The 20,766-nt window shown below is 36.3% G+C and overlaps 2 protein-coding genes across 2 annotated transcripts; one reads left to right on the forward strand and one right to left on the reverse strand.

Moving 5' to 3' along the window:
• Window positions 1–13,501: 13,501 nt before the first annotated feature.
• LOC122049704 (dirigent protein 22-like) lies at window positions 13,502–14,210 on the reverse strand. The gene has a single exon (XM_042611060.1). The coding sequence runs from the start codon at window positions 14,133–14,135 to the stop codon at window positions 13,626–13,628; it is 510 nt and encodes a 169-aa protein (XP_042466994.1). The 5' UTR covers window positions 14,136–14,210; the 3' UTR covers window positions 13,502–13,625.
• Window positions 14,211–19,979: 5,769 nt separating this feature from the next.
• Window positions 19,980–20,532, forward strand: LOC122049705 (dirigent protein 22-like). The gene has a single exon (XM_042611062.1). The coding sequence runs from the start codon at window positions 19,981–19,983 to the stop codon at window positions 20,491–20,493; it is 513 nt and encodes a 170-aa protein (XP_042466996.1). The 5' UTR covers window position 19,980; the 3' UTR covers window positions 20,494–20,532.
• Window positions 20,533–20,766: the final 234 nt, after the last annotated feature.

Raw genomic sequence — 20,766 nt, forward strand, 5'->3', positions numbered from 1 at the left:
AATTCTTGCCTTAAGTAAATAATTATCCGCAAAATACATAAGGAGTGTCTTGGCACATAAGTGCACACACTAACAATCTCCCACTTGCACTATTGCCAAACACTAAGGACTCTCAGTCCTAGGCTCCTCACATGGGTCTCATGTTTCTGTAGAGGTAAGGCCTTTGTGAGTGGGTCTGCGATATTCTCGCTGGTATCTACTCTGCTAATCAACACATCACCCCTATGAACAATCTCCCTAAGGAGGTGATACTTTCTTAGTACATGCTTGGATCGTTGGTGAGACCTTGGCTCCTTAGCCTGTGCTATGGCCGCATTATTGTCACAGTATAGCACAACTGGATCAACAATGCTAGGAACCACTTCAAGCTCCGCTATGAAGTTCTTGATCCACACAGCTTCCTTTGCTGCCTCTTAAGCTGCTATATACTCGGACTCAGCTGTTGAATCTGCAATTGTCTCCTGCTTGGAACTCCTCCAGCAAACAGCTGCACCATTCAGACAAAACACATATCCTTGTTGCGACTTCAGATCATCCCGATCTGTTTGAAAACTTGCGTCAGTATATCCTCTGACGACTAATTCCTCGTCTCCTCCAAAAATTAAGAACATGTTCTTTGTTCTTCTAAGATACTTGAGGATAGTCTTTACCGCAGTCCAATGACCCTCTCCAGGATCTGACTGATATCTACTCGTCATGCTTAATGCATACGAGACATCTGGTCGAGTGCATATCATAGTATACATTATGGACCCTATAGCCGAAACATAAGGTATCTTGTCCATTCTACTTCTTTCCTCATGTGTTCCTGGACACATAGCTTTGAAAAGATGCACACCATGTGACACTGGTAAATATCCTCTTTTGGAGTCCTGCATACCAAATCTATTCAGCATTTTATCAATGTATACACCTTGACTCAACCCTAGTAACCTGCTTTGTCTATCTCGGTATATTCTAATACCTAAGACATAGGTTGGATCTCCAAGATCTTTCATTGAGAAACACTCTCCCAACCAAGTCTTGGTAGATTCTAGGCTAGGGATGTCATTGCCTATAAGAAGTATGTCATCAACATACAACACTAGGAACGTAATCTTGCTCCCACTAACCTTCTTGTAAACGCAAGGTTCTTCTGGATTCTTGACAAAAGAAAAATCTTTAATGACTTCGTCAAATCGCAGATTCCAACTCTGAGATACTTGCTTTAGTCCATAAATGGACTTCTTGAGCTTACATACTTTATTGGCGTTCTCGGATTTTATAAAACCGGGAGGTTGTACCATATATACTTCCTCCTGTAACCTTCCATTTAGGAAAGCAATTTTAACATCCATTTGTTGGAACTCCAAGGTGTTTTGATGTGATCAAACAAGCTAAGTTAGGTCCTGCGTTTGTTTAACCCTTGTGTCTAAGTGTGCAGGAGCTTAGGAACACAGGAAGTCGAGCGGAAGACGCGGCTAGCGAGAAAGACGTCACGGGAGAGAGCCGACGGGCTCGGTGCGTCCGAGGGACGAGGTGTCCGCGGAAGAGTACACCGGTGGACGAGAAGAACGTGTGCGGCGTTCGAGGGACGAGAAACCGGGAAGGAAGGCTGCTCGAGGAGAAGGCCGGAACATGGGTTCGGGTGAGCCCTATTCCGGAAGGCCGAGATCACCCAAGCTAAGGGAGCCGGAGCGAATAGACCCAGACCGAAACGAGCTAAACCGGAGCAGTGGAACCGGACCACAAAAAGTCAACAAAGTTGACTTGAGGGGTCCGGGCGCCCTGGGTGCTATTGAGGGTCCGGACGCCCGGAACCCCTCCGGGCGCCCGGAGCTGACTTTTGACCAGGATTGTGTCAAACGCGATCTGATCATTGGGGGATAAAATTTTATCCCCCAGGGCGCCCGGAACCCCTTCCAGGCGCCCGGACCAGTACTATAAATATAGTACTGGTCTGCACAGATAATTTAACTCACTTGTAATCAATTCCTTCTGTGCTTTCAATTCTGTTCTTTTCATTTGTGCTGTCAACGTTGTAAAGAGGTTACTCTGCCCAGAGGAGAATCAGATAGTGCGCTTACATTCCTTGGATTAGTAATCTCCTGATTGCAAACCAAGTAAAACTCTGGTGTCTGCTTTTCTTTACTTAGTCTCTTTTATTTATTTATTACAAGTGTTCATTATATAGTTGAAATCCGAGAAAGGTTCGAGTTTTATTTTGTAGGGCAATTCACCCCTCCCCTCTTGCCGGCCTCCAAAGGGACCAACAAGTGGTATCAGAGCAAGGCGCTTCAGGAGGACTAACCGCCGATCGAAGCAACAAAGATGGTCGGACTAAGCATTGTTCCACCAAAATTCGAGGGGAACTTCGCAAACTGGAAGCGTCGTATGGAGGTATTCCTAAAAACAGATTTTGAAATTCAGTTTATTATGAAATATGATTTTTTAGCTCTAATAGATAAAGATGGAAAAGAAAAAGAAGAGAGCGATTGGGCAAAGAAGGAGCAGAATGAGTCGGTAGCAAACAGCCGTGCGGAACATCACCTGCTGAGCGTGTTACCGCCTCAAGAGGTCAACCGCATCGGAAACTATTTATCTGCTAAAGAACTTTGGGAGAAGTTCTTGGAACTCCACGAAGGCACGTCCGAAGCGAAGCTCGCTAGAAGGGACATCCTCCGCAACAAACTGATGAACATCCGTCTGGAGAAAGGTGAGAAAGTAGCCAGTCTACATGCAAAGGTAAAAGAACTAGTTACTGGTCTCGAAAACCTTGGTGAAACGGTAACAAACCGGGACACTATACGCTACGCGCTCAACGCGTTTCCAAGAACTCCGGAGTGGACATCAATCGTCGATGCTTACTACATCTCAAAAGACCTGGAGGTAAGTACTTTAGAAGAGTTGTTTTCTATCTTTGAATTACACGAAACTAGATATGCAGAGATATCAAAGGACAAAACCCAGACTATGGCGCTGAACGCAACCAACAAGGATGAACCCGAGTCAGACTTCGAAGACGATCAAGAAGCGTACATGGTAAGAAACTTTAAAAAGTTTTTTAGATCTAATAAATTTAAAATATAGAATAAAAAGAATCAAAAAGGTAGAAGAAAGGTACGATGCTACCAGTGTCAGAAGGAGGGATACCTAAGGGAAGACTGCCCAGAACTCAAGAAGGTCAAAATGAAGACACCCAAGAAACACAACCTAAAAGCAACTTGGGACGACACTTCTTCATCCGAATCAGAAGCTCAAGAATATGCCGGGATAGCACTGATGGCAAGCTACGAAGGACAAAGTACATCAGAACCCAGCATCGATGAAGGGGGAGCGACCTCAGATGGAAGTAGCGAGGCAGGAGGAGATTCAGGCTTCAAGTCTGATATGGTAAGTGAGGTATGCCTCTTATCCCCTGATGAACTTTACTTTGGTATCAAAGCTATGACTAAATCCATGTATAAATTAGAAAATAAAAATGCCAAATTAGAAAATGAAATTTTAGAAACAAAGAGAATTTTGGCAAAATCATGTCTTATAGAGGATTTTGAAAAATTGAAAATTGAAATGAAAAACTAAAAGAAGAAATAGAAAGATTGATAAAATCTAATGGTTCAAATTTTTCTAGTTTTAGAAATTATAGAGGTTTAAATTGGTATTATAGATTTCATCAAAGTCAAATTAGAAATATATCAAAAATCTATATACCTAGGAAATACTTGGTTAATCCTGTAGGTAGGAACCTCTACTGGGTTCCAAAAACCTGTTTAATTTAAAATTAAAGTCAAACTTAGCATTTTCAGCAAGGAAATTAAACAACTAATTTCTTTATGAGATTTTGTCTAAGGAAGTGGTTGTTGCTCCAATAACCAAGAAGGCCTAGTGCCTCGCCACGACCTGGAAGCCAAGTATCGAAATGAAAAGTTTAATTGACTAACTGAAAAAGTATTAATTTTAATTACTTAATGCTTTAAAAGATTTATTCAATTTGTGTTAGAAAATATTTTTTTAAAAAAAAATTCTTAGAAATTTTTTATCTTAGAAATTTTTATAAAAATTGACTTAGAATTTTTTTTTATGAAAGTTATCTTAGAATTTTTTATGATAATATTGCCTTATAATTTTTCTTAAAATTGACTTCGAATTGTTTCTTATGAATATTAACTTAGGATTTTTTTTAGAAATTTTTTTTTTGGGGAATGTTAAGATAAGTTTCAAACTTAAAATTTTTTTTAACACTTATGACTGTTTTTATCTGAAAAATATTTTACTTAAATTTTTCTCGAAAGAAAAATTCTGAAGAGTGTCTTTACTTAGACATTTTTTACACTCAAAGTTTTGCTTGAATTTACCTTAGACTTGTTTATAACCCCAATTTTTATGTGATCAAAGGGGGAGAAGTATGTTAAGTCTAGGGGAGGTAATATATAATTTTTCAATTGAAAAATATTTGGACTTATTTGAATATAAATTGTTTATATTGCATATGTTTACCCTAACTTAACTTGGGTTGCTCACATCAAAAAGGGGGAGAATGTTGGAACCCCAAGGTGTTTTGATGTGATCAAACAAACTAAGTTAGGTCCTGCATTTGTTTAACCCTTGTGTCTAAGTGTGCAGGAGCTTAGGAACACAGGAAGTCGAGCGGAAGACGCGGCTAGCGAGAAGGACGTCACGGGAGAGAGCCGACGGGCTCGGTGCGTCCGAGGGACGAGGTGTCCGCGAAAGAGTACACCAGTGGACGAGAAGAACGTGCGCGGCGTTTGAGGGACGAGAAACCGGGAAGGAAGGCTGCTCGAGGAGAAGGCCGGAACATGGATTCGGGTGAGCCCTATTCCGGAAGGCCGAGATCACCCAAGCTAACGGAGCCGGAGCGAACAGACCCGGACCGAAACGAGCTAAACCGGAGCAGTGGAACCGGACCACAAAAAGTCAACAAAGTTGACTTGAGGGGTCCGGGCGCCCGGAATCATTCCGGGCGCCCTGGGCGATATTGAGGGTCCGGGCGCTCGGAGCTGACTTTTGACCAGGATTGCGTCAAACGCGATCTGATCATTGGGGGATAAAATTTTATCCCCCAGGGCGCCCGGAACCCCTTCCAGGCGCCCGGACCAGTACTATAAATATAGTACTGGTCTGCACAGATAATTTAACTCACTTGTAATCAATTCCTTCTGTGCTTTCAATTCTGTTCTTTTCATTTGTGCTGTCAACTTTGTAAAGAGGCTACTCCGCCCAGAGGAGAATCAGATAGTGCGCTTACATTCCTTGGATTAGCAATCCCCTGATTGCAAACCAAGTAAAACTCTGGTGTCTGCTTTTCTTTACTTAGTCTCTTTTATTTATTTATTACAAGTGTTCATTATATAGTTGAAATCCGAGAAAGGTTCGAGTTTTATTTTGTAGGGCAATTCACCCCTCCCCTCTTGCCGGCCTCCAAAGGGACCAACACCATTTGCCAAATCTCGTAGTTCTTGTAAGCTGCTATAGCTAGCAAAATTCTAATGGACTTAAGCATTACAACGGGCGAAAATGTTTCATCATAGTCAATTCCATGACGTTGATTGAAATCCTTTGCCACAAGCCTAGCTTTATAGGTACTTATGTTCCCATCCATGTCAATCTTTTTCTTGAAGATCCATTTGCACCCTATGGGTTTTACCCCAACTGGTACATCAACCAACTCCCAAACTTGGTTGGTGTACATGGAGTCCATTTCAGATTTCATGGCTTCCAGCCATTTCTCAGAATCATTTGAAGCAACTGCTTCCTCGTAAGTCGACGGTTCATCATCTTCGATGAGTAGCACTTCCTCATCTTGGGTTACCAGCCAACCATATCTGTTTGGCTCTCGGTGTATTCTTGTAGACTTACGTTGATCTCGCGTTTCTTGAGCAGTCCCGGATGAAGGAGACACTTGTGCTTGTGGCACTGTCTCATTGTCCAACTGTTCATCTTCCAACCTGTTTGTAGAGTCTATAATTTCTTCAAGACTTACTTTACTCCTACTATTTTCTTTAGAAATAAATTCTTTTTCCAAGAAAGTAGCATACCGAGCAACAATAACTTTGTGCTCACTTGGGAGATAAAAATAATATCCCATTGTAGCTTTGGGATAACCTACAAACATACATTTTATGGATCTTGCTGCAAGCTTATTAGAATTTTCATTCTTCACATAAGCATCACAACCCCATATCTTTAGATAAGACAAATTTGGTTTCTTTCCAAACCATAACTCATAAGGAGTCTTATCTACTGTCTTGGTAGGAACTTGGTTAAGTGTGTATGCTGCTGTTTCTAAGGCATAGCCCCAAAATGACATTGGAAGACTTGCATGACTCATCATTGATCTAACCATATCCATGAGTGTGCGATTTCTCCTTTCCGAAACACCATTCCACTCTGGCGTCCTAGGAGGTGTAAGTTGGGAAATTATCCCACACTCTTTTAGGTAATCAATGAACTCTTGGCTTAGATACTCGCCACCTCGATCACTCCGAAGGGCCTTAATCTTCTTACCAAGTTGATTTTCTACCTCATTCTTGAACTCCTTAAACTTGTCTAGAGTTTCAGACTTATGTCTCATTAAGTAGACATATCCATATATACTTAAATCGTCAGTAAAAGTCACGAAATAGGTATACGCTCCTCTAGCCTGAACTTGCAATGGTCCACAAACATCACTATGTATGAGTTCTAGTGGTTCCTTTGCCCGTTAACCTATCTTGGTGAATGACTTCTTGGTCATTTTTCCATGTAAACACGCTTCGCATGTAGCTATGGGCTCTATTCAAAAGAGTCCAAATACCCATTATTGAGTAGTCTAGCGATGCGTTTCTGGGTTATATGACCAAGTCTACAGTGCCAGAGGTATGTTAAGTTTGAGTCATGTAATTTCTGTTTCTTACTTTCAATACAATAGATCAGTTCATCTAAGTTAAGAACATAAAGACCATTATTCAATGAACCATTCCCATAGAATATATTATTCAAATAAAAGGAACATAACTTGTCCTTGAAGTGAAATACAAATCCCTTGGTGTCTAAACTTGACACCGAAATGATATTCTTTGAGAAACTAGGAACAAAATAACAATTTTCTAAGTTCAAAACAAGTCCGCTAGGTAAATTTATTGAATATGTTCCTACAACTAACGCAGCAACTCTCGCTCCATTAGCTACTCGTAGGTCTATTTCGCCCTTGGACAACCGTCTGCAGTCATTTAGACCCTGCATGTTCGCACAAATGTGAGAACTACTTCCAGAATCTATGACCCATGATGAAGAAACAGAAAGATTGCACTCTATCATAAAGATACCTGAAGCATCCGCTCCACTGGCATTCTTCTTCATGAAAATATAGCAGTTTTTCTTCCAGTGACCTTTCTTGCCACAATGGAAGCACATGGCCTCCTTCTCATTGGATTGGGGTACCTGCACCCCTTTCTTAAGCTTCTTTTGAGCTTGATATTTAGGATTCTTCATTGCATTAGCCTTAGGATTAAACTTCCCGGTGCCAGAGCGCTTGTTGGTCTTTCTGACCATCATTGCTTGCAGTGAAGGATTTACCTTCATATCCTTCTCAGCGGTTTTCAACATTACCATCAGATCAGTCAAACTCTTGTCCATGTTGTTCATGTTGAAATTCAACACAAACTGAGAAAATGATGGAGGTAGTGACGACAAGATTAGGTCAACAGCCAAGTCTTGGTCCAACTTGGAACCTAAGCTCTCGAGCCTCTCTATGTACCCGATCATCTTGAGTACATGAGACCCAACTTGGTTTCCTTCCTCCAGCATGGTACGAAATAGTGCTCGAGAGGTTTCATACCTCTCTACTCTCGCACTCTCTTGGAAGAGCTCACGCAAGTGCTGATCAATCTCCCTAGCACTCATGTTCTCATGTTGTCTCTGCAACTCGGGAGACATAGAAGACAACATGATGCATTGCACATCCAGTGCATCTTCCATATATTGTGAATAATATGACTGATCTTCCTCTGAAGCATCGGGTGTAGGCTCTTTCAGTGGTTCGTCTTCTAGCACATAAAATTTTCTCTCATGTCTTAAGACGATTTTCAGTTTCCTATACCAATCTAGGTAGTTGGAACCGAGGAGGATATTCTCTTTCTCGAGAATGCTTCGCAGTGATAAGGTACTTGTGTTTGCCATCTAAAATTTAAAGCAGAATTTTAGTATTTGTGAAATTATTTAATAAAAGTCTTTTATAACTCCTATTATTTTATTCAAGTCCAACAACCCTCACTATCATAATCGGGAATTAGTTGGTAACAATTCCTAATAGGACCGAAACCCTGAATCATATAAAATGCACACAGCTGAGCTGTACCTACATGCTACATTCATCAAGTAGGCCTTAACTTGCCAATCACAAATCTATGTGACTTTCGGTATATTCTTATTGAGCCTTATATTCTCAACACTTGCCCCTCAAATCAGTTAACCTTAGCTGCGCTAAACAAGTCAACGAATTTGAGTTAAGTCAACCCACTAATAATCATGATAAATTATAGATGTTTTGACACGAGCCCACAGTTGAGCTGTACCGACTTATGTAAAAACTCTAACTATCATCATAGTTATTAGCGGAGGGCATTTAACAAATCTTGACTTTAATATATTTAAGAGATTTTATAATTATTAAAAATGTCTCACCATAATTAACTTCTTGTGCATTTGCACAATCTCATTATGAGATTTATCTCCATTAATCCTCTTAGTCTTTTAAGACAAATAGATCTCAGAGATGTTAACATGTTAATATACTTATGCCATAAGGAATTTATATCTAAATTGCAACACGTATTACTTTACAGGTTTTAGATAAAATTCATTTCTATCATGAAATGTTACGGCATATAATTTGCAATAAAGAAATTAAGATTTCTTTGAAATCTCTTGAAACACTAATTCTTCAAATAAATTTTGAAGAATCGGCTTCGTACTATATGATCCAACCACGAACTCGCTTTGATACCACTGTTGAGTTCGGAGCGCAGCGGAAGACATATAATGAATCATGGATCTTTCGTGGTACATATAGTTTTGCACAAAAAAAACATACCTCGAGTCCTCGATAGGTGTGAATAATATCACGGACAAATAAGACATATAAGAGCCCCATGTGTGACTCCTCTAGCGGTATCCACGCGCACTAGATCACGAACTTGACACGATCCGTTAGGTGCTAGCCACTTGGATCGACAACGTCTTGGAAGCACTACCGATCTCTTCCGGTGGAAGACGAAGTTGACGAAGGAGAAACGGAGAGAATGAAATCCTTCCATTGATTCTTTCCGAGGATGACTATTTATAGCTTCCAAGGAATACGAAGAGTTAAGCTTTCAATTAATTCATCATTTATGATCTTCATTAATAAGGAAGATGAAGAGTTATAGGCTCCATAAATTCTTCATTTATAACCTTATTATGATAACTCTTCAAATTCTTCATTAATTATCATTATGATAACTCTTCGAATTCTCCATTAATCATCATGATTATGGCTATTCGAATTCTCTCTTCTTTGTATCAAATAAATCCATATTTGATCTTGATTTCGACTAGCTTCCGATACCATTGTTCATGTCTACGTGCTATGCGTGCGACCCTCTAGGTTTTATACACGAAGGCAGTATAAATCCATACACAGACTAAGGTAACCGTCTAGCAACAGTTTTTAGCCACCCAACGTGATAAAATTAATATCAGTCATAAACTGTAAACCACTATGAACCGATTACTATGTAATTCAATCTCTTCATCTAAAGCCTACATCCCAATTAATTCGATACATTATGCATCATTACCAAATTAATTGTTTTACTTGATTTTCAAGATATAATAGACTCCTCTTGAATGATAAATCATTCCTCCCATGGCCATGGATTTTGAGTCACTAATATCTTTATCAAGCGGCCAGGATGTTAACTCCTAATCCAAGAGAGCGATGGATCCTCTATTGACTCAACACTATTCTCTCTACGTTTTGTCATACACCCAACTACCGTATTAATCACAATCCGATTAAAGACTGCTTTTAACGGCGTCAAAACACATAAGTCCACGCATAGAATAAATGAAGGTCTCAAGTCAAAAGATTAGTTACACTTGTTCATAAGAGGAATAACCAATGATGCTTAATATGTGGTCTCCTCTTGAGCGGGTCGTGTTCAGTGTACCTCTAAACTCAAGGCACCCCAAGTACAACTTGGATATCCATCCCACCGGTCTATCTCGACTTAGTCATACTCAGTGTTGATCTAGATATCTATGTCCCCTCTAGATATCTATCCGATCAAGGACTGTTTTCAGATTAATATACCCATTAATTTGTGGGACTTTATCATTAATCATATACGTACAGAAAAGTAAATAATTAATGATAAATTCTTACCTTAAGTAAATAATTATCCATAAAATACATAAGGAGTGTCTTGGCACATAAGTGCACACACTAACACTAACACTAACACTAACACTAACAAGGGAATTAATCAAATAAGGAAAAGAATGATTTGCACATGAGAAAAAAGAAAACTTACCTAGGCATAGTGATTGAGAGAAAGAGAGACTTTTAACTTGAGGCACGAATTGAAGATCAGCTTAGAATCGAGATTAATAGGAAGAAAATCGAGGTTTGGATGAAGATTTTGAGATTGTATATTATGGCAAAAGTGAATACGTTTGTCCCTAGTATTTCTGTCAATTCGTCTCAGAGTCAACACGGAGAAAGTAAATCAGATTTTAAGATTATATATGATTATATATATGAGGGTCATATGGTGGACCGAATATGTTATCGATCGACTATATTTCTAAAAATTTATAAAATTTTATGGAATTAATTTAACGGTATTAATATGGTCGACCGTAGATAGATGTGATCAATTGAATCTGAGTTTTGTCGGGGTTTGAATAATTCAGTTCGAATTTTGCATGATATAATAGTCGGGCGCCTGTATACCATATGAGCAACCGAAGAGTCAACGTACTATATTGACTTTTTAATTTTTTTTCCTTTTTAGCTAAGTTTTTCTGTCTTACCTTAATTTGTGTGTCAAGTATATGAAAATAAGTTAACACACAATTAAAAAAAAACGCAATGATAATACTTATATTTTTTTTATCAAAATAAAATTTTCAAACTATCTTCGAAATGTTTAACTTTGATTTCAGACTTAACTATCTATAAGGTGACAGTTTCAATCTGTTAGTCAAGTTAAGAAGAATTTATAGCTCAATCATATAAAAATTAAGTTGTTAACATGTAAAAATTTACCTAACTTGATTAATGTAATATTTTTAGTCTCGATACATATGTATGCATGATCTTAAGTATCTCATTCCTTTCTATTTCTTTTAAATATAAATAAATTATCTCTTAGTGTATTTGTAAGTTGTCGACTGCCTAGATATATAGGTACATATAATTTACAGTCAAACTTTGGCTAAGTCTATTGTGTAATGAACCTTGGCTAAGTCTATTGTGTAATGAATGAAATAAGGAAAACATATCAATTTTGAAATCACAGTATAACGATATTAATTTTGAAATTATAATATAATAATATTATTTTTGAATGACAAATATGCAAGTATGATTTGAATTATTCTTAGTCTAAGAGATCTAAAATTATCTCCCCCTAACATATTCAAAGTGAGGAGCACATTGAAATCAGGCGTAGTGTTTACTTTGAAGAAGAAAAATTAAACAAATAAGATCTTTTTATATAATTTAAAAATAAATTCATGACGATTTATACCTAAAGTAAATAATATCATAAGATATATTAATTCTTTTAGTCCTAACCACTATAACAAAAATAACTTTTCGCAACGTGCTAAATCATCTTCCGTAGCACGCATTGCACGCTGCATAGTTTAAAGCGGTTGAAAGTCATTAGTATTGACTTCGTGCATTGCATGCCGTAGAAAAGATCATCGACAGTGTGCAATGCACGCTGCGAAAAGTAATTTATTATTAATGCAATATTTAAATGTTATCAGAGTCATGATTTAGACCGGATGTCATGTGGAGTGACCTTACACGAAGTTGAGGGGAGGCCCAAAGTAGGTCAAGTGTGATCGGATACTTAGAAAAAGTCTGGAACAAGTCAAGAGTGACCAAATGCTTAGGGGGTCCGAAATAAATCAAGAGTGATTGGATACTTATGAGGAGGTCCGGAGCAAGTCAAGAATGACCTGATGTTTATGGGGAGGCCCAGAATATGTCAAAAGTGACCATATAATTAAAATAAACCCGGACCATGAGAGTAATATTAACTGTTCTTAGTTTGAGCAGAGGATTGTTGAGAATATAATTAAAATTCTATATTAAAAATACATAGAAGTTTAAAAAGATGAAAGATATCTATATTAGTATTAGACTTTCAGACTGACTCTAAAAAAACAAAGTATCTATGAAAATTTAAATCTAAAATAAATAATATCATACTATTATAAGGCCTAAATACTGCATATAAGAAAAAACATAAAAAAAAAAAATTAAAAACGTAAAAAATAAACAAATAATTAAAAAATGTAAAAAAAAAACATAAAAAAATAAAAATAGAAACATAAAAAAATGGAAAAACACGTTAAAAAATTTTAAAAACATAAAAAATAAAAACATTAAAAACATAAAAATAAAATAAAATAGAAAAAATAAAAAAGTAAAAAAATAAAATAAAATAATATAAATTAAAACGTAAAAAAAAATAAAAAACGTAAAAACTAAAAAAAAACATAAAATTTTTTTTTTAAAAAAAGTAAAAATTTAAAAAAAATGGAAAAAAAACGTAAAATTTTAAAAAAAGAAACATATAAAAATTTAAAAAAACATGAAAAAGAAAAAGTAAAAAAACACATAAAGTTTAAATAATAATAATAATAATAATAATAATAATAATAATATTATTATTATTATTATTATGTATGATAAGTTTTGTTACTAGGAGTAATATAGTAAAATATTAAAGTAAGTTATTTGTTAAATCTTCAAACAAATAAATTTTTGTTGTATTAACTATGTTGAACCAAACAACATTTGATTATGTTTTATTCCCCATAACGATGATTATTTGATTACCAGGTAATCAAATAACAAAAGTTATACATGATAACTTGAACCAAATGCATTCTTAGTATATTTGTAAGATGTCGACTGCCTAGATCTATAGATACATACAATTTACGAAGCAGGTCAAGAATGACCTGATGTTTATGGGGAGATTCAGAACATGTCATAAGTGACCAGATACTTAAAAGGAAATTCGGACCACGAGAATAATATTAATTGTTCTTAGTTTGAGCAGAGAATTATTGGGAATATAATCAAAATTCTATATTAAAAATACATAGAGGTTTAAAAAGATGGAAGATATCTATATTAGTATTAAACTTTTATACCGACTTACAAAAAAAAAAAAAATCTATGAAAGTTTAAATCTAAAATAAATAACATCATACTATTATAAGGCCTAAATACTGCATATAAGAGAATACTTATTATTAATCCAAGCATCTTATTATTAATAATTCGATCGATAATGTAAACATTACATGCTAGCTCATAATTAAGAATTGAGATGGCAACCACAACAACACACTCTTATTAATTAATGCACGATATAAGCATCATACTCGGCGATTACGTGTCCTGCCAAAGGACCATATTGCAATGTATTGATGGTGTAGCCCCTCGCCATTCGAAATTTTCCGGTGCCGCCGATGATGCTGCGCTCGATGGGTCCCCCCAACGTCGCCCGGCCCACCACCGTGAGCGAGCTACCGTTATACTCTCCGTCTGTGAAGACGAAGTCGATCAGTACGGACCAAGCCCTCTGGCCAAGCGACACCTCGGGAGCCATGCCTTGGGCCCTCCCAATGAGCTTCGAGTTGGCGCTCGAGCCTTCTCGTAGTTCATCGTCGAAGATCCAGATGCTGCCGAAGCCGCCGGGGTTGTTGTTGGTGGAGTTGACGACGGTTATAGTGGTGGCGTTGGGGCTGATATCGTTCTCGTGGATGAAGAAATGGAGGTGAGTGGTGATGGAGTCTCTAGCCTGAGAGGTAGCGATGAAGAAAAGGAGAATGAGTAGCCAAGGCTTGAATGAACACTCATAAGCCATATCTATTTCTGAATAATATAGGAGACGATAGATAACACATATATATAATAGATGATTGATATTGGAGGAGATATTTTGAGGTGAGTGTTGATGGAGAAGACACGATTAATTAGGAGATGATTGATATTGGAGGAGATGATTGATGTTGGAAGAGATGTTTTAAGATGAGTGGTGATGGAGTATCTATATGATTGAATGAATAATAATATAAATCTTTAATATATAAATATATCTCCTAAATATATTAGGATACTTCGTAAATACTTAAATTTATTTCATCTTTAATTTTTCTTTTTACTAAACAATATAACTCAATTGAAAAGCCTGAACCCTAGAGGTTAAAAAAAAACTTGAAAATTATAATCCAATTGGAAAACATGAACCTTAGAAATAAAATCTTAAAAAAATATTTTAATTAATTTTTTAATTCAAAGTTTTTTGAAAAAATAAAAAATAAAATAAATAAATTTAAAAAATGTATTACTTTTTTTTAGATTCTAAATTAAAAAAATTAATATTTCCTTATATAAATCCCTAATACATTAATATATCCTCTAAATACATTACAATTCTATATAAATACTTAAATTTAATTTTTTATTATTATTATTTTTTTACCAAATACTATAATTTAATCATGGAGTCTGAACTCAAAATCTTTAAAAAAATTTATATAATTTAATAGACGTAAATGATTGTTGGAATGTACTTTTCATTAGCGTTTCAAATTTAATATTTGACGTGATTGATAGTTGGAAAGTACTTTTCAATAATTACTGCATCAAATTTAATCTTTCCAATGCATTCATTCAGTTATAAGTACAATTTAATAGACGTAAATGATTGTTGGAATGTCCTTTTCAATTATTGCTTCAATTAATATAATATTTGACGTTATTGATAGTTGGAATGTACTTATTTTTTTTTAATAATTATTACATCAAATTTCTTTCCCATGCATTCATTCAGTTATATATAGAGATTTGATATGTTAAACAATATTTTATAAGTGATCATGAGTGAAATTTAACATGACCTATCTAACAAAGTAAAAATCTAAGGGTGCGTTTGGTTTGATATTTTCCCATTTTCATTTTCTTTTTTTCTGGAAATAGCTGTTTGTTGTGTGTTTTCCATTTTCGTTTTCTAGAAAATGAAAAGTCATTTTCTAGAAAAATAGAAAATGATATTTTATCATTTTCTAACGAAAATGGGAAAAGGCGCTGAAATATGGAAAATGAGAAAACGCGCTGCCTCCATGAGAAAACGCGCTGCCCGTTACCATTTTCCCTTATTTCCTTTTCTTTCTTTCTTTCTCCCCTCTCTCGCGACGCCGATTACCCTTTCCCCTTCTTCATCGCGGCGCCGGCGACGCTCGAGCCGATCTAGCTCCTCATTCACGATTTCGTCGCTTCGTGCTCGAGCCCGTTCCGCCGTCTTCTCCGATTCGTGCTCATGTTCTTCGTCGTCTTCTCCTCCTCTTCGCTGCTTCCTGCTCCAGGCTTTTCCAAACCAATCTGAGTTCGCCGATTCGTGCCCACTTCGCTGTGACTCGACCTCTTCGTTCCCTTGGCGTAAGCTTCTTCACATGATTTCCTTTGTTTTCTTTTGGTTCTTCTTTAAGGGAAAATTTTCTTTTTGTTCTTCTATTTGCTTCCTTTATTTTCTTTTTGTTCTTGTGCAAACGAACCCTTTCTGTTCGCTGGGATTCATTCTCCTATTTTGATCCCAAAATTCTAGGTTTGGGATGAAGATGCAAGGCACATTACATTTTCTTACGAATCTCAACTTGCTTCTGCTTTCGTTCATATTCTTGCTTGATCTTCTTTTTATCAGCCTCAAGAAGTTGCAGTTTTTCAATGTAAATTCCTAATACAACCAAAAAGGTATCAAATTATTAATTTAATAAAAGGAAACATTTTACCAAGTAGCACACAAACTAGAACAGGCATGCAACAATATTTTGAGATGGAAGGAGAGTACCAAGTGAAGAGCAAGTGATTATAAACTAAATTCTCTCACATTTAAATACTTCTTATCTTTTTCAGTAGCATTGCTTATTTACTTTATATCTAACAATGCATATCACAAGTACCATTGTCTATTGCAACTCAATCTCAGGGCCTTGTTTTCTCTACATTGGGGCATCAACTTACTAGATGAAAAGGTTAAAACTTGGATGTACATACCAATTTTTTTTTTCTCTACATGCATGTAACTTGCTTAGGGTATTGCTTTGGGTATTACATTTTCTAATATATGTTACCAAACACATTTTTATGTCGGCTTTAATATTGGCAATTTTTAGAGATTACATTATGGGAGGGCATAATCCAAGTATCGAAATTGAGAAGTATGATTGGTCAAAGACAAATGTTGCCATGTTTGTCGATATCATTTATGAAAAAGTGAAGCACAATAAGTTACAAACATCTACCTTCACTAATACGGTTTGGGAGGAGATCAACAAAGAATTATATCAGGTTACGAACAAGAATTATGGTGTAGAAAGGCTCAAAGGTAAATGGAATCGTCTACGCACAAGACAACGTCTTTTTGCAGCATTGCTTGCGCATACTGGTGTGACAATGGATCCTTACACCGATAAAGTGAATGCTCCAGAGGAAGTGTGGGCAGAATTTTATCTAGTAAATACTTATATCTAATCAAATATATAATTTTATTGTATGTTTATGTATAATAAAATGCATTTTTTTTGTAATCAATGGAACAGAAAAATAGAAAGGAGTATAAGTCAATACGAAAGGAAGGATGTGATCATTTTCACATTCTTAGTGAAATTTTTGGCAGGACAACTGCAACTAGTGATATGCATAGAGCTTCTACTCAATTACCTCTCACATCTGATGAAGAGAGAGAGCTCGAAGAAGCATTCATTATCAGAGGTGTCAGCTCATATGTTGAAGTTGTCGATGACGAGAATGAGGACGTTGGAGGGGAACCTAACAATCGGCGACATCGTAGTACAGAATCAACTGAGAGTCATCGACGTAAAGATCCTAAACGTTCAAAAACTGAAAAATATGATGCTTATATGGACAAGTGGAGTGATACCTTGCAACACCTGAGTCAAGAATCTATTGCTAGGCAAAAATACCTGGATTTGAGGGCTGCTAAGTTAGAATGCGAACAAGAAATTTCTTCCTCTACTGGAACGAGCGGGTTCAGTGATCCTTACTCTATAGACATGTGCATGCAGATTTTAAATCAGATGGATGACTTATCTACTCAAGTTTACACAAAAGCTATAGAAGCTTTCGGTAAACCTTGGCTACGAGAGGTTTTCATGAAAATTCCATCAAATAGGAGAGCTGAATGGTTGGATTGCATCAATCTCGACCATGTGTAGGGTCATATGTTGACAAGTTCATGGGGATTGCTTTTATTACCTAGCCGGAGACTTTTTAAGTAATGATGGTTTTTGATTTTGTGACTTGAATGTGTAAGACATGTTTGCTATTTTGTGGATTGAATGTTTAAGACATATTTGATATTTTGAAATTTAATGTTTATGACTATGTCATGCTTTTTAAATTTTAATTATTTATTGGTTTGCCTCAATTCATAATTAATTCTATACATGTGTGCTGAGTTTAATATCGATTTATTGCAGATCATGTTAAACTCTGATGATGAATATGATGAATTAGGCCCAGATATCAATTTGCTTCTTATTTTGAGTCATGCAAATGATTTTTTTTCATGAAATGACTCAGTTTCATAGATCTATTAATCGGATGCCTTGTCGAACGTCATCTCTTACTGGGAGGATGTATATTCAAGAAATACTTGATGGGCACCCTCAAGTTTGCTTTGATAATTTTCGTATGTCGAAACATGTGTTCGTGAATTTTTGTAGGACATTAAAAGAGATGAATCTATTACAAGATGGAAAGAAAGTTACTGTTGAAGAAGGTGTCGCTATGTTCTTACTAATCATCAGGCACAACACACGACATCGAATATGTGCAGATCGATTTCAACATTCATTGTACACTTGTAGCAAGTGGTTCAAACGAATTTTACGAGCTGTTTGTACATTGGGCACACATATTATTCGACCATATGAACACAATGGCGTCCATCCTCACATATTGCATAATCCAAAGTGGTTTCCATATTTTAAGGTATATATTTTACCCTAATGTATCTAGTTACATTAACAACATATCTTTACAAGACATTGTGTATTTTTAGAATTGTCTTGGAGCTATCGATGGAACTCACGTATCGGCATGGGCATCGACATCAATTCAAACATCTTTTCGTAGTAGAAAGGTTATTATCACACAAAATGTGATGCTTGTATGCGATTTCGATATGTTTTTTACATTTGTGTATACGGGTTGGGAGGGGACATCAAATGATTCAAGGGTGTTCATAGACGCTTTGACTAGACATGAAAATCATTTTCCTAAACCTTGCGGTGGTAAGTAATAGGAAAAAAATTCTCTATATATATTCATTTATGTTGGTATTTTACATTATTAATTAATATGAAAATACTATCACAGATCAATTTTATTTGGTTGATTCTGGTTACCCAAATATGCCGGGGTTTCTTGCTCCGTATCGAGGTCAACGGTATCACTTGAGAGATTATCGACGGCAAGGCAGACCAAGGGGGAAGGAAGAGTTGTTCAATTATAGGCATAGCACATGTCGTAATATTATTGAGCGATGCATTTGGGTGCTTAAGGCAAGATTTCGAATTTTAAAAGATATGTCAAACTATCCAATTACTAGCCAAAGATTAATTCCACTTGTATGTTGTGCGGTGCATAATTTCATACATCGACATCATGCAATGGATAATTTATTTATAGAGTATTCATCTGAAGATATGCTCATGTCTGGAGTTGAAGATAGTTTTGGTGATCAAGAGTCGATTCCAATTGATCCAAGCCAAACAGCTCAGATGAGACACATTCGTGATGACATTGCAAGCCATATGTGGAATGATTATGTGGAGCATCATCCGTAATTAGCTAATGTCTGGGTTCAGCCTTTTATGGCTCTTGATTTTGTTATGAATGACTGTTATAATTGGCTATTTTTTGTTTTTGAATTTTGGTTGGGAAGCTTTTTGTTACAATCTGTAATTAGCTCAGATGGGAAGCTTTTTGTTACAATCTGTGGCTCTTGATTTTTATGAAGGAATAGAAAAGAAAGCTTTACCATTGAATATTGTGTTACAATCTGTTTTATATTTGTTTTATAATTTCATTGTTCAATACCATTTCCTTAGTTAGTATAATTTTTGTTTTCTGATTACATCACGTGGAAGAAACATCTATCACATTATTATTGTAAATTATGCATGCCTTTGCTTTAATGTTATGTATTGAACTGTTTGTTCTATTCTGATTAGTGTTGATCATGCACTATTTGAACTCTTCACTTGACTTATGAGTTAACTGAACTCTCTAGTAGATTAAGGTCCCCTTTTGCGATACAGAGAGTTTGGTAATCGATCAGGTGATCGATTACCAAGTTCTCTGTGATTCTGGAAATGACACAGAGAGTTTGGTAATCGATCAGGTGATCGATTACCTCGTTCTCTGTGATTACGATATGTGATAATCGATTACGGCACGTATAAGATTGTCAATGATGAAGCTGTTATAACGGTACAGAAGCTGCTACAACGGTGCAGAAGCTGCTACAACGGTACAGTAACTATTATAACGGTGCAGAAACTACTATAACGATGCACATTAAATTTAATCTTTCCAATGCATTCATTTAGTTATAAATATACCTTAAAATATCTTTCCAATATCAATCATCCTCTAATTCTCTACTTCTCCATATTTACATAGATATGGCTTATTATTGTTCATTCAAGCCTTTGCTCCTCTTTCTCTTTTTCCTTATCGCAACAACTCAGGGGAGAGACTTTATAACCAGTCACCTCCATTTCTTCCTCCACGAGAACTATAACAGCCCCAACGCCACCTCTATAACCGTCATCAACTCCACCAACAGCAACCCCGGAGACTTCGGCAGCATAGGGATCTTCGACGACGAACTACGAGAAGGCTCGACCGTGGACTCGAAGCTCATTGGGAGGGCCCAAGGCATAGCTCCCGGGGTATCGCTTAGACAGACGACTTGGCTCGTGTTACTCAACTTTGTCTTTACAGAAGGAGAGTATAACGGTAGCTCTCTGACGGTGGTGGGCCGGGCAACGTTAGAGGGAACCACCGAGCGCAGCATCATCGGTGGCACCGGAAAATTTCGAATGGCCAGAGGCTACACCATTAATACATTTCTGATTAGTGGTGGTCCGGCAATACACCTTATCGCCGAGTATGATGCTTATATCGTGCATTAAATTATGTCTCTTATCTTTATCACAATAAAGTGAGCTGTGTTGTGGTTGGGATCTCAATTTCTTACGTGTATGTTTTTACATTATCGATAGAATTATAATAATAAGATTGATTGATTTGCTATATATAAACATATACTTATATAATTAGGAGAGATTTTTTAAAGTCTAGGAGGTTATAAAATTTTTTATTATTATTTTAAATAATTTTTATTTGTTTTTATAGTCAGCATATTTTTGATAATTTTCATCATTTGTATTTTTAGATTTTAAATT

This window comes from Zingiber officinale, chromosome 2B (genome assembly GCF_018446385.1).
Source record: "Zingiber officinale cultivar Zhangliang chromosome 2B, Zo_v1.1, whole genome shotgun sequence".
Taxonomy (NCBI): Eukaryota; Viridiplantae; Streptophyta; class Magnoliopsida; order Zingiberales; family Zingiberaceae; genus Zingiber; species Zingiber officinale.